General features: G+C 37.2%; 1 protein-coding gene across 7 annotated transcripts in view; it reads left to right on the top strand.

Annotated features, from left to right (window-relative positions):
* Positions 1–8863, top strand: part of LOC124635527 (UHRF1-binding protein 1-like) — a 46423-nt gene extending 37560 nt beyond the window's left edge. For 4 of the 7 annotated variants that reach the window (XM_047171416.1, XM_047171417.1, XM_047171419.1 and 1 more), the window contains 9 exons: positions 538–709; positions 1163–1277; positions 1842–1976; positions 3835–3846; positions 5721–5855; positions 6298–6429; positions 6777–7087; positions 7474–7585; positions 7987–8863. In XM_047171416.1, coding sequence (XP_047027372.1) covers positions 538–709; positions 1163–1277; positions 1842–1976; positions 3835–3846; positions 5721–5855; positions 6298–6429; positions 6777–7087; positions 7474–7585; positions 7987–8022 — 1160 coding nt within the window. In that variant the 3' untranslated portion in view covers positions 8023–8863. Of the gene's footprint in view, positions 1–537; positions 710–1162; positions 1278–1841; positions 1977–3834; positions 3847–5101; positions 5255–5720; positions 5856–6297; positions 6430–6776; positions 7088–7473; positions 7586–7986 lie in introns of those variants that run through there. The other 3 variants (XM_047171418.1, XM_047171421.1, XM_047171423.1) reach the window with 2 other exon arrangements.
* Positions 8864–12985: the final 4122 nt, after the last annotated feature.

Genomic DNA, 12985 nt, shown 5'->3' on the forward strand with positions numbered 1-12985 from the left:
GCCGGTTCCTTTATTGTTGATTTCATGCACAATCTCGCAACGAAATCACTCACAAACGCGTGTACTTATATCTATTCACAATATCTATCGAATTTAAGGCAATTTACTATATTAAAAGCACAAAATATATTAAAAATTTAATTTTAAAACTAGCACATATTATTTTGACAACTGGCTGCCAGTGTTGCCAGTCCCACTGTCACCAACTGACTGCCTATCTGACCTTAACACAGTTACCTAAGGAATTTGGTACCCCTTAGAAAACAGGTTGTCAAACTTTCTGGCAGTCTTTATAGATAGTCACTCGTAACAACCGCCAAAGGTGCAAATGGCAGCCAGGGCCTACCAATTTATCGTGCCATCCGAAACAGGCCGGAACACGTCATGTCAAGATGGTCACCCATCCACGGAGCGACCGCGCCAAGCGTTGCTTAACCTTATGATTGATCGATTAGCGTGGTTTTCATATAGCCACGGGCTCCTGTTATGCTTGTGTAATATTTTTTCTTATGTAAGAATACTTTTTAAATCTTCCAGGCTTCTCATCAATGCGTCGCGGCTTCACATCTCTCGTCACGTCAATAGACAGTGCTCTAACTCGTGACGACACGCGGTCCGACGCGGCCAGCACCGCCAGCTCTGACAGCGACCGATACGTCGTCGTCGGCTTAGCTGCCGAGTCGCCTGACGACGCTGACATGGCCTTTAGGTAACTAACATATATTCTACACTAAATATAATATAGTTTAGTATCTAAATGAGTGGGTATATAGCTAGTGTCGGCAATAGACAGTGCTCTAAATATAACTATTTATAATCTACCTCGCAGTCTTCCAAGCTGCCGGAGTCGACTTCCAATCTCAATTGGATGCAGGCGAGTATCTGAGTTATGCTATCTACTATCTTGCGACTGCATTATCTGCCCTCCTCCCTCAACCCAGTTACCTGGGCAACCTGATACCTCTTAGTAAAACTTGTTGTCAAACTTTCAAGGTTTCTGGCAACCCAAGACGAACGCCAAAGATGTTCAAGTGACAACCGGGACACAAGGACCGACCGCGCCATGCGTCTCTGAACCTTACTATCGATCGGAATGTGCTATTGATGAAAGCTAACCAAACTTAAGTATATTTTTTTACTCAATTATTACGATTTATTACAGAGAGTTCGAGCACGGTCGTGCTTCGAGCGGCGTGGAGGTAGCTGCCGAGGTTGTGGAGAGATCCTCCTCGCCCAGCGATCACTCCGTCACCAGCTCCTGCAGGAGACGAGATGTCGTATGTTTTTCTTGTTTATTGTTATTGTTGAACAATCAAGTGTCTTCGGATATGTTTGGCAAAGTCGCGCCATGGTGCGAGGAATTATGCAAAGGCTTTAATAAATCAAGAAAATAGGATAGTTACAGCCAGTTTCTTCATCAAAAGTAAAAGCCAAAGTAATGTTATAAAGTAAAAGTAACGGTTAAATTCGTTTTTCAAGGCTAAAGTAACAGCAAAACTAATAGATAAAACGAATTTGACCGTTACATTTACTTTGCTTGGCTTTTACTTTTGATGAAGAAATTGGCTGTGAGACAACAAACTGAAACACTCAAAAATTCAAGCACAAATCTATAAAAATCTTCTACGGTTGATGTTTCTTCTTTGCAAACATGTAAGAAATTGCAATATGTTACTGCATCTGTAATAATCTGGCAAAGACATCATCCTCCTGCCCTTATCCCAGTTTAATTCGGCGCTGAATGTTTCCTTCTTCCATACTCTTCCATCTGCAGTCATCGCACAAGTATCATTAGAACATTCAAAATTAATTCTACATGAAAAATACCTATTTTCCTTTAGATCTCAACTAGCACATGGCGTCTAAACAACATCCACTTAGTGCACCAGTCCGGATCAGGCCGGAGCTGCCTCCGTCTGGCCGCAGACGATCTGAAGAGTGACGAGTGTAATGCTATACCCTGGGATGAGTTCCAGGTGAGTGGAGGCCGTTGTGAGAGAGGGGGGGGGGGCTTTGTTGTTGTTGCTTGGAGGTTGGCTGATGGATAAGACAGAGAAAAATAGAAAAAGTCCGAATTGATAAACTCCTTCTTTTTGGGAAGTCGGTTAAAACTGGACTTGTCGATCCGCATTGCCGGCGTGTAATAGGTGAATTAAATTAGAGAATACCCAAGAAATCAGCATGTAGAGATAGTAAATTTTAAATTAAAATTTGAAACTAGTGAGGATTCACTACGGCCTAAACTATGTATAGTACAAGTGGATAAAAATGCGATATAAGTAGTTTGCAAATTCCCACACATTTATTTAATGTTACCTTACACACCCATGTCTAAAAACACCAGCCCACCTTCAAACAGCAACAAACAAATGAATCGATGTGCATAACGCAATATTCCAAAATATCATTGTAACACATTTCCAATAACATTTTCTACTACCGAACGTCATACATACACTGGTTTTATATTTTTTCCACACCCTTTTATGTAATCAGAGTTTATACTATAAATTTATTAATACTTGGTAAGACATATAAATTAAATTTTCACACCCCTTTCTTTCACTAAATGATCTAATATTTTTTTCAATAGAAAAATAATATGAAAAACAAAGTTTCACAAAACACAATATGTCGAAGTTATTTGTAATAATTACAAAGCATGTGTCGGTATTGAGATTCCGCATTATTATTTTATTTTCTGACCTTACATCTCTGATAGTCTTCAATTTAGGCACAGGCGTTGTCATTGGAGCGAGTAATGTTATGGAAATCATGTGGTCTTTCTACTAAGTTGTTTGGTATTTGTATTAAACAATATTATATCTGTATACTTTCAATTATGAAAATCAACCTATTCAATATGTTAAAAAAAAAAACAAAACACTTGCATTTGTGACGCTGCCATATCAGTGTTTTACATGGAGCGACTGCCTATCTGACCTTTTCACCTAGTTACCTGGGCAACCTTATACATCTTAGCAAAACTGGATATGCTGACTTCCTAGCTTCTGGCTAGTTCTGACTACCCTTAAAAACGCCAAAGATTTTCAAATGACAGCCGTCACCAATTTTGAGACATTGTAAAAAGTGAATTAGTTACGAGTTTTACTAAATAATTATTTATCAACATTGAATATCATCTATAAACTGATTTGACTGCAACTAGTGTGACGTTTCGAAAGTTCCTGGAAAGGCCTATTTGAAATCAAATTATTTGATTTTGAGAAGAGAAAGCTCATATGATAATTAATAAGATTTTAAACATAAATAAATCTATTTAATGCTCATAATGACATAGCCTAAACATACAGTGCATGATCGTACCATCACAATCATTGTATCTCGTACCCAGTAAGGTGTATCGCAGTAATACTATACTATGTTGATAAGGCTTCGGGTTTTCAGAAGAGAGAATATCTAGCCACAGTTCTATATGACTTTATTTATCTTAGAAAAATAAATCATTAAATGACTAAATATATCTTAGTTGTAAAGTTGTTGAAAAAAAAATAAAAGAAATATTACTACTGGCAACTGTGTAATTCATTTTTTACATATGGCAAAACTTTAGCTGCTAGTGTTAAAATAAATACTTACTCAATTTCCGAATAAGTTACACTCGAGAGTGTGAAGGTGAAACCAATTCATTACTTATATATTTGATGGTTTTATATTTTATAATAACTGTTGCCCAACTGTCGCCCGACATTCGCTCGCCTCAAAACCCGTCCTCAAACTGGAATGCATCCATTTTATCTCTAACTATATGTGTCTATGTGTGTTTTTTCCTCTATGGCAATTCCCGCCCGCTCGGCTATCGTGAACCGAAAGAACCGTCTCAAGGTATTTAACATGATCCATAGATCTTTGATCTATAGATCATTTGACACGATGTAGTGGTTATCATTATGTTGAGTGCCCATAGATAGTAGAGGTAATGTGTCGTAGCCAAGGGGGTTTGTCTGTTGTGTATGAGTGAGTGAGACCAAAGATGTTTCTGTTACCTTCTGATTTTTGTGTTTTATTAACTGTGCTTGTGTTTGGTTGAATTTAAAATTTAATTAACGAAAAAGTCTCTCATAAAAATGGTTTAAGAATATTGAATGTTTTTTTTTTTTGCTCTAACAAACTAAAAAAATTGATTTTTCTTTTGTCCTCTCCGAGTTCATATTTTAACCAAACGCAACCACAAATTCCCTTCCAAATTAACAATATTCGTTCAGAAACATCTTTACAAATTGCTTCATTGCTGTCTGTTACATGTCCGCCATTTTAGCTTCGCTCGCGCCATCTGACGGCTAAGGTAGGATGCTAATCGCAGCATTTTATTATCCCATTGTAAATCCTGATCTTGGATTGGTAAAGGAAAAAGCATCCTTTTTATGTGGAAAAATCTTTGATTGCATGGTAATGTTTTGGATATGTAAAGTTCCTGATTATATCCTGAGTTATGGCTAAGCAAACCCAGAAAATATATCATTCAAATGTATGATACATCATATGAAAGTAAAGTTTTAAATTCCCCATTGATTTGTACGTTTAAAAATTCTTCAAAGCTATTTCTAAACCTATAACATCTTTTTCTAAGCTTATGCATGTACAAACTGTATTCTATTCTAATAAGAATTGTTCCACTTTTAAATAAAAGATGACAGAAAAAAAAAGTTTTAAATTCATTCAAGTTTTCGATGAAGGAGGTTTGATAATTTCTTTTAATTTACAAGTGGCCAGTACTTTATATATTTGTTTCTAAATGTTGCATGTCCCGCACAGTCCCTTCATCTCCATCCACACTTTGTTTGTAATATGTATATGTTTGTGTCGTGTGTCCGCTTACTGTGTACGATTGTATGTGTATACCTAATATATTGGTCGGTACTTTTGAACGAATTCTGTAAGATAAATAGAACTTTGTCAAACACTTTTAGTATACGAAAACTCTTGTTATGGCTATTTACAAATGAATTTATCTGCAATATTAAAAAGATAGCGAAGTGTTAGCATTAATATAAAGTTAAAAACCACCAAAATTTTATTTATTTTAATACACGAACCATACAATGAAATAGTACCCAAAATTTTCTTCTTTCCAAAAAAGGCCTGAGCTCAACAGACTGCACAACTAGCCGAAATTACGATTAAGGCGACGAATTGGTCAACGATAATTCCATAACCGGCACGCGCACCTAAGGCGCCAAAAGGAGTCGGAGCGTCTGAGCGGGGCGAGGATAACAATACGCGCGCTAGCTTATAAGTAAAAGTCGTAAGCGACAAAATGGTTTTGTAATTTTATTATTTAGAAATGATAATGTGATAAAAATTCCTTCCACAATTTTAAAGAGTATGTATATACTCAACTACTAAAAAAGTTAAGAGGCTTAAATCGGTCCCGTTTGCCCATAATATGTGAATCTCTTTTTAAAAAGAGGTATGTTTGATATATTTTTCTCTGTTATAAAAGTTACCTTATCATGTTTTGAAGTCTAACAAAATAAGGTTTATATCATGAACTTTCAGGTAACCAAGTTGTATTTTGATCCGTTTTGTATTTACTGAGAAAAATTGATATCCTTGGCGCCAAAAATTCCAATTCGTCCTCTTAATAAAGTCCTATTCTCCATTTCTTTTAAATTCAAATTAAGAACGCGCTCCAAGAGTACCGGCCTCCTCCACCCCACCTACACCCGTCCCCCCATAACGTTAGCATCTGAACACAGAACAAGTTCTCAATGCGTGCCCGCGCGTGGTCGGAGCCGGCCGTCTCCGATAGCGACGAGCTGAAGCCCAGGGATGAGCCCCTCGTGTCTGCGCGGTTAGTGAGGACGCAGTTACCTAGGCCGGCGGAGGAGAAGGTATGTAGATAACAGCCATTTCCAATATTCATTTAATACTTCTTGTAAATAATGTACAATGGCGGACTTAACGCCTTAGGTGTTCTCTACCAGTCTACTCTTAATTTTTTATCTATATAATATTTTGCTTAGTAGAGATTTGAAGAGCTTAGCTGGTCCAAAGTTGGTAAACTATTACTAAATCCGTACTCTAAACATAGACATGACCAAATATGAGGATTATTCATAATTATGGGGTCACACAAAAAAAAAACAATCATTAATTAGCAGTTTCCCTTATGTCTCCAAGGAACTGCTTACCGCACCTCAACAAGAGTTACAGTCTCATTAAAACCGTTGTTTTTTAGGAGTAACAGAATATCCAACAAGATCGTTTATTTATAAAACAGATGATGGCTATATCCCTATTTTTCTTCTATGCAAATTTCCCATATCTCCTCAGGGTCTAGCGCCATTCGAGGAGCTCCTAGAGGCCAGGATCCGTGACCTCAGCATAGCGTTAAACATGAGCACTGCTCTAGCGCTCGCCGAGCTCATTGAAGACGAAGTCATCGCGCCTCCCATGCCGCTTGAGGTAAGGACTTGATGCTGCTAATATTTGAAAGAAAATACTGAAGGGTTTCACTCTCTATAGCCACTCCTCGGATAAAAGGTATAAAATCATCTATGTAACTAATATCAGCAAGCGGTTTCACTCTCGTCGCGTGGGAGCTACTCCGCGCTCCTGAGTAAAAAGTTGCCTATAATCTTCCCCGATAAATGGGCTATCTAACACTGTAATATATTTTCAAATCGGACCACCAGTTCCTCTAACAAACTCTTCATTGTTATAATACAATTCAACGTTCTCGGTCATGAGTACAATGTCATACTATTTCGAATGAGGCCTTATTGCAATTAATTATTTTCTTTAAATTCCAGGTGCTAATAGAGAACGTGAAACTCCACTTAATAGAAGACCGTCCTACCCGCTCAATCTCCTCCCCTCCCCCCCAACCTTTAGACATAGACCTTACCACATTACGCATGACGCGAGACACATTGGGGGTCGTACGTCTTGGACCACCAGTCTCGACACCCTCGACAGTCACGTCACCAGCGACCCCCCAGCCGCAGCCGGAGTTGGATGATGCGAGGGAGAAGATTGAAAGGTTGAATAGAGAGAATGAAGAGTTGAGAAAAAGGCTGGTCACTTTGGCCAGGATAGCGGAGGATAATCGGGAGTTGAGAGCGTGAGTTATTTGGTTTGTTTGAGACATTAGTAGGTCATTAGCATAACAACTCTGCTACTTTAAAATTTTCTGATAAATGTTGTTATTAAAGTACTAGTAAGAGTAAAGATAAAAGAAAACCTTGATTTTAATGTCTGGAATTGCCTAATTGCATTTAGCAAGCGTGGTGGTTAACGCTTATTCTTTCTATGAGAACTGTGCCCTGTAGCAGGGCCATAAAATGGCTGATGATAATAATCCTGTATATCATCATCATCATCATCATCTCAGCCATAGGACGTCCACTGCTGAACATAGGCCTCCCCCTTAGATCTCCACAGATAGATCCTTAGATCAATCCCGTATATATGCATTGATTATATCATATGTATTTTCCCAAATTACAGGAAAGTAGAAGAGGCGTCAGTGTTACGTCAATGCGTGCACGCAGCGCAACAAGAGGCCGCCAGCTTACTGGCTGACAAGCAGGAGTTATTGGAAGCTATGCGTATACTTCAGGTAACATAAATAAAATATAGATCTATTTTATGGTTCAACGATTCTGGAAAAACAAATGACTTTAATCCATAGAGAACTTGGATTACAGTTCCTCGGGCATATCAGTAATGTGTGGACAGTGAGTGGCAAGTTAAATACAGCCTTCTGTGATGATGAGTATGCTTGCTTTAGCAATATGATAATTCCAGCCTAAAAACCCGGACAGAGCGTTAATATTACTAAGCATCAAACTACTTTGTATAAAATTATATCTTCAAAATTAGCAGCATTGAAAAGCAATGTTGTTACAGGATAACAGTTCTGCACAACCCATTCTTAACTTCTTTCTTTCCAGCAGTTTATTTACTAATGGCATTTTTCTTCTCTTCTTTATTTTAAATTCCTCACCAAATAAATTCCAGGAGCAGATATCGGGCGGTTGCCGCGGCAAGAGATAGCGGTCGCGAGGCGGTCCGCCGCAGGGCTGCCTCGACTGCACCGCGTGCTGCGGCGACCAGCACTCCTGAACACCCTGTAGCTACAATGCATCCCCTGTAACATAACCACACAACTGTATGTAAATCTACTAAATATTGTTGTGGAAACACGTTGTATAATGATGTGAGAAATGTTTTAGAAACATCCTGTATATTGATGAGAGAAATGTTGTAGAATCATCCTGTAGAATGTCCATAAGGTGATTTTGGAATCACCCTGTACATTGATGTGTGAAATTTTGTAGAAACGCCCTGTATAATGTACACAAGGTCATTGTGGACACACCCTGTATATTGATGTGAGTAATGTTGTAGGAACACCCTGTAGAATGTCCACAAGGTCATTGTGGAAATATACTGTATATTGATGTGAAAAATGTTTTAGGTAAATTATCCACAACGCCCTGTGTATGCAGCTGTTTACGCGCCATAAGTTGTAAATGTTGTCGTGATTTGGATACAGCCTGTATATTGATGAATATATGTAAAAATATTGCATAAATGTTATAGTATCATCCTGTATTGTGTAGCTATTTTCTATATACTAAGGTATTGTGTCAAAAAGTAATTTGAATGATTTGATTTGAAAACAGGTGATGACTTTATGAAGTTAGAAGTCTATCAGATATGATGATAAAACGTTAAAATAATATTTTGTAATAAATATGTATCATGTGTCAAGTTAGTGACGAGGCCAAACATACCCACATGAACATACACAATGAATAATTATGAGTATTAAAAACTGAAAATGTTAAAACCGAGGAAGTTTTTGCACAATTTTAAGTTTAATTTGAGTTAGGCAATCATCATCATCATCAGCCTATCGCAGTCCACTGCTGGACATAGGCCTCTCCAAGTGCACGCCACTGAGATCCATTTTCGGCTTCTCGCATCCAGCTCCTGCCAGCCGTCTTGCGCAAGTCATCACTCCACCGTGCCTGAGGACGTCCTACACTACGTTTGCCGAGGCGTGGTCTCCACTCTAGAACTCGTTTACCCCAACGGTTATCGGTTCTTCGGCTAATATGGCCAGCCCACTGCCACTTCAGCTTGCTGATTCGGTGGGCTATGTCGATGACCTTGGTTCTCTGACGGATTACCTCATTTCTGATGCGATCCCTCAGAGAAATGCCGAGCCCTTTCCATAGCCCGCTGAGCGACTTTAAACTTGTGGACCAGCCGTACCGTCAGTGTCCACGTTTCGGCTCCGTAAGTCATGACAGGTAGGACGCACTGATTGAAGACTTTTGTCTTTAGGCACTGTGGGATCGACGATGTTAGGACTCGACGTAGCTTCCCAAATGCAGCCCAACCCAACTGAATTCTCCTATTCACCTCGTCCTCAAAGTTGTTTCTACCTAACTGCAATGTCTGCCCGAGGTATACATATTTCCGAACAACTTCGAGAACGGCGCCGTGTATCGCAATCGGTTCCGGTAGAACATGTTCATTGGACATGACCTTGGTTTTGTCCAAGTTCATCCGTAAGCGTAGAGAAGATTCAGCCAGGTCATTCAGCATCTGTTGTAGGTCCTGCAGCGTTTCCGCCATGATGACGATATCGTCAGCAAATCGCAAGTGAGAGATGTGTTCGCCATTGATGTTGATGCCGCGTCCTTTCCAGTTCAGCGTCTTGAACATATCCTCCATTGCATTAGTGAACAGTTTCGAGGAAATAACATCCCCTTGTCTCACTCCTCGATGCAACGGTATAGGCCTTGTTTGCTGATTCTGTACTTGGACGGACATTGTAGCGGCTTCGTAGAGACATCTCATCACTTGGATGTATCGCCAATCTACTTGACAACGCTGCAGGGACTCCAGAACAGACCAGATTTCAACCGAGTCAAAGGCCTTCTCATAGTCCACAAATGCTAGACACAGGGGCTGATTATACTCTTCGGTCTTCTGTATAATCTGCCGCACTGTATGGATGTGGTCTATGGTGCCGTATCCGCTCCGAAACCCAGCCTGCTCCGGTGGTTGGAATTCGTCGAGTCTCTGCGCAAGTCGGTTCGTGATCACTCTTGAGAACAGCTTATAGACGTGGCTTAGGAGGGAAATGGGTCGATAGTTCTTCAGCTGGGTTTTGTCTCCCTTTTTGAAGAACAGGACGACAACACTCCTACTCCACGCCTCTGGAGTTCTCCCTTCAAACAGGACGGCATTAAAAAGCTTCTGGAGCTCCCCCAGTAAGGGGTTTCCTCCTGCTTTTAATAGCTCTGTTGTAATGCCATCCTCGCCAGGGGCTTTTCCATTTTTGAGCTGTCTCAGAGCGATCTCGATTTCGCCACTGCTGACTTCTGGCAGATCTTCGGTGAAATGGCGTCAGTGAGTTAGACAAATGATGATGATTATACTTTACCTTCCTACTCGAAACATATTGATAATATATTTGAATTGAAAATAGGCGCACCCGGATTTTCAACCTTCAATTATCCGGAATAAAGAACACTTTGTATAATATATATAATATAAAAGAGAATTTTAATTCTATCCAATATCGAACCAAAGATCATGAAAAGTATTAAATAGCATTTTTACATCAAAATGAACAGGCTATGTTTATAAATAAGAAAATCTTGCAGGCTATAAAATCATAAAGAAAAATAAATACTGAAGATTCTGAAAAATACTTGCAAATATGAGAAAGAAGATGATTTTGAGTACTTATTACCAGCATTTATATAGAATATATAATATTGACGAACGTAAGAGCTTTATATTGTTTTTATATATTTTTTTGTCAATCATATATACAGTCTTCCTTGGCATATCAAATACATAAAAACTGGAATTGAACACACAACACGGAAATTAATAATCTTTTATACTGACATTATTTAATTTTATATTTATGAAATCTTAATTTTCCTAAACATATTCTTATCTAAAGATATTCGATGCTAAAGTGATCTTAATACTCAATGCATATTATATAAAAAGGTGGGTACATATTGTGGAATATTAAAACAATGGAAGTGAATTTGGCTGCTTTTTACTTAACAAATTGTTACTAACAGCCAGTTTCTTCATCAAAAGTTAAAGCCAAAGTAAAAGTCAAAGTAATGTCTAAAGTAAAAGTAACGGTCAAATTCAATTTTTCTATTAGTTTCGCTGTCACTTTAGCCTTGAAAAAACGTATTTGACCGTTACTTTTACTTTAGACATTACTTTAACTTTTGATGAAGAAACTGACCGTTAGTGTAGACTAGGTTCTGTAATGCATGACAGTGTTAAATATTGACTTACATATAATTTTGCAACCATAAAATTTGCATAAAATTTTCTAATAGCTGAATTCTACAAGATTTAGGAACGCATCTAGCCTGGTAATATTTAACATTGTCATGTATGCGAAATTGTTTATATATAGTATGTATATTAATATGTAAACGTTTATAATCACAAGTAAATTGGCCATATATAATTTATATTTTATCGTAGATAAACCATTGCGTATAAACAGCCCCAACCAAATAATATATCCCTTTTTCTAGGAAAGTAATAATTTGAATAATGTTGAATGTTAATATAATTGTAAAATTCTGAAATATTACCTCAACAAGAAAATTATTGCTTAATTATAATATCCAGTTAGTATATTTTATTTACAAAAAAAAAACTTTAACTCGAAAATGGTTAATGTATTTTTTTATGAAAATTGAAACAGGCAAAATTGCATTGGAATATTATCAGGTCTAAAATAATATATTTATTTCTTTTATGCACAACATTTTTTATCAGTTACCCGGAAGCCTTATATACTTAAAATGCTTACATATCTTTCTGTCTGACAGTTATATAAATACAGTAAATATGCTTAGCGATTATCGTATGTATACTATAAATAGCGGGGAAGAAATATGAGAGAAATGTTATACTACATAATATATAGGTTATCGAACAGTGGGGCTGCTATAATACATATATAAATATATAATAATAATAAAACAAGCACTACGAGGCTTTCGATGTACACTACCGTATATTATAATGTAATCGTTCAATATTATTTTGGTGCCAAAAGCGCAGACTGTTTTCAATATACAATATAGATTTTGTTCTTTGAACTTACATCAGAATATTTCGTCTTCCATTTTTCTTTTCTTACAGAAGACGTTCCATTTTCAAACAGCTTTCAAATACTCAAAGAACATTATCCGTATTCTATATTTTGATTTAAAAGAGGTTGTACATAGAAGTTTTTATATTTTTTAAATGGATGTTCATTTGTTTTTGTGTAATTTTAAAACGTTGTACATAATTTTATGAGGTGACGTGATGTAGCTATTTTTTCAGCTCTTTTTACTGTTTATTAGTATTCAATGTGAGAATTCCATTTGGGTAAGTTGTGTGAAGCCGTAATTAGGGGGATTTAAATAAACTTTTATAAGGGATCAATTTCGCCTCATAACTAAAGTTCTAACTGTCTTGAAATCTCGATATTCGTGTTAAATCCCGCTAAATACGGTTCTAAGTCTATGTAACATAAAAGGTATTTAATATATAAATCTTTCAAAACTTCAGTGAGAATTTTTAGAAGTAAATTTTGATAGTATATAGTTATTTATATGTGGTATAGATGAACGTTAGTCCAGGTACGTCGCAGTGATATGTTTACTAAATCGTGTTGCGTTATGTATCATAATATTATGATAGGGCTGGTAAATGGTGGTATTAATTTTGGTTTTACTGCGATAAGTATACCCAAAAGTATTGATATATTTTTCTTATGGCAACTCAAGAAAACTCAAGTAAGAATGATATATTATATGTCAACTAAATTAAATGAATTGCTAACACAAGATTGAATACAACAGCAACTTAATTTTATCTTTTTGTTAATCATAAGTACTACTTGCTTCTCATCTTACTTGTCATTGGCAGAATCGTCGACATCGGCATCGACATGGATTGC

The sequence above is a fragment of the Helicoverpa zea genome, chromosome 13 (assembly GCF_022581195.2).
Source record: "Helicoverpa zea isolate HzStark_Cry1AcR chromosome 13, ilHelZeax1.1, whole genome shotgun sequence".
NCBI lineage: Eukaryota > Metazoa > Arthropoda > Insecta > Lepidoptera > Noctuidae > Helicoverpa > Helicoverpa zea.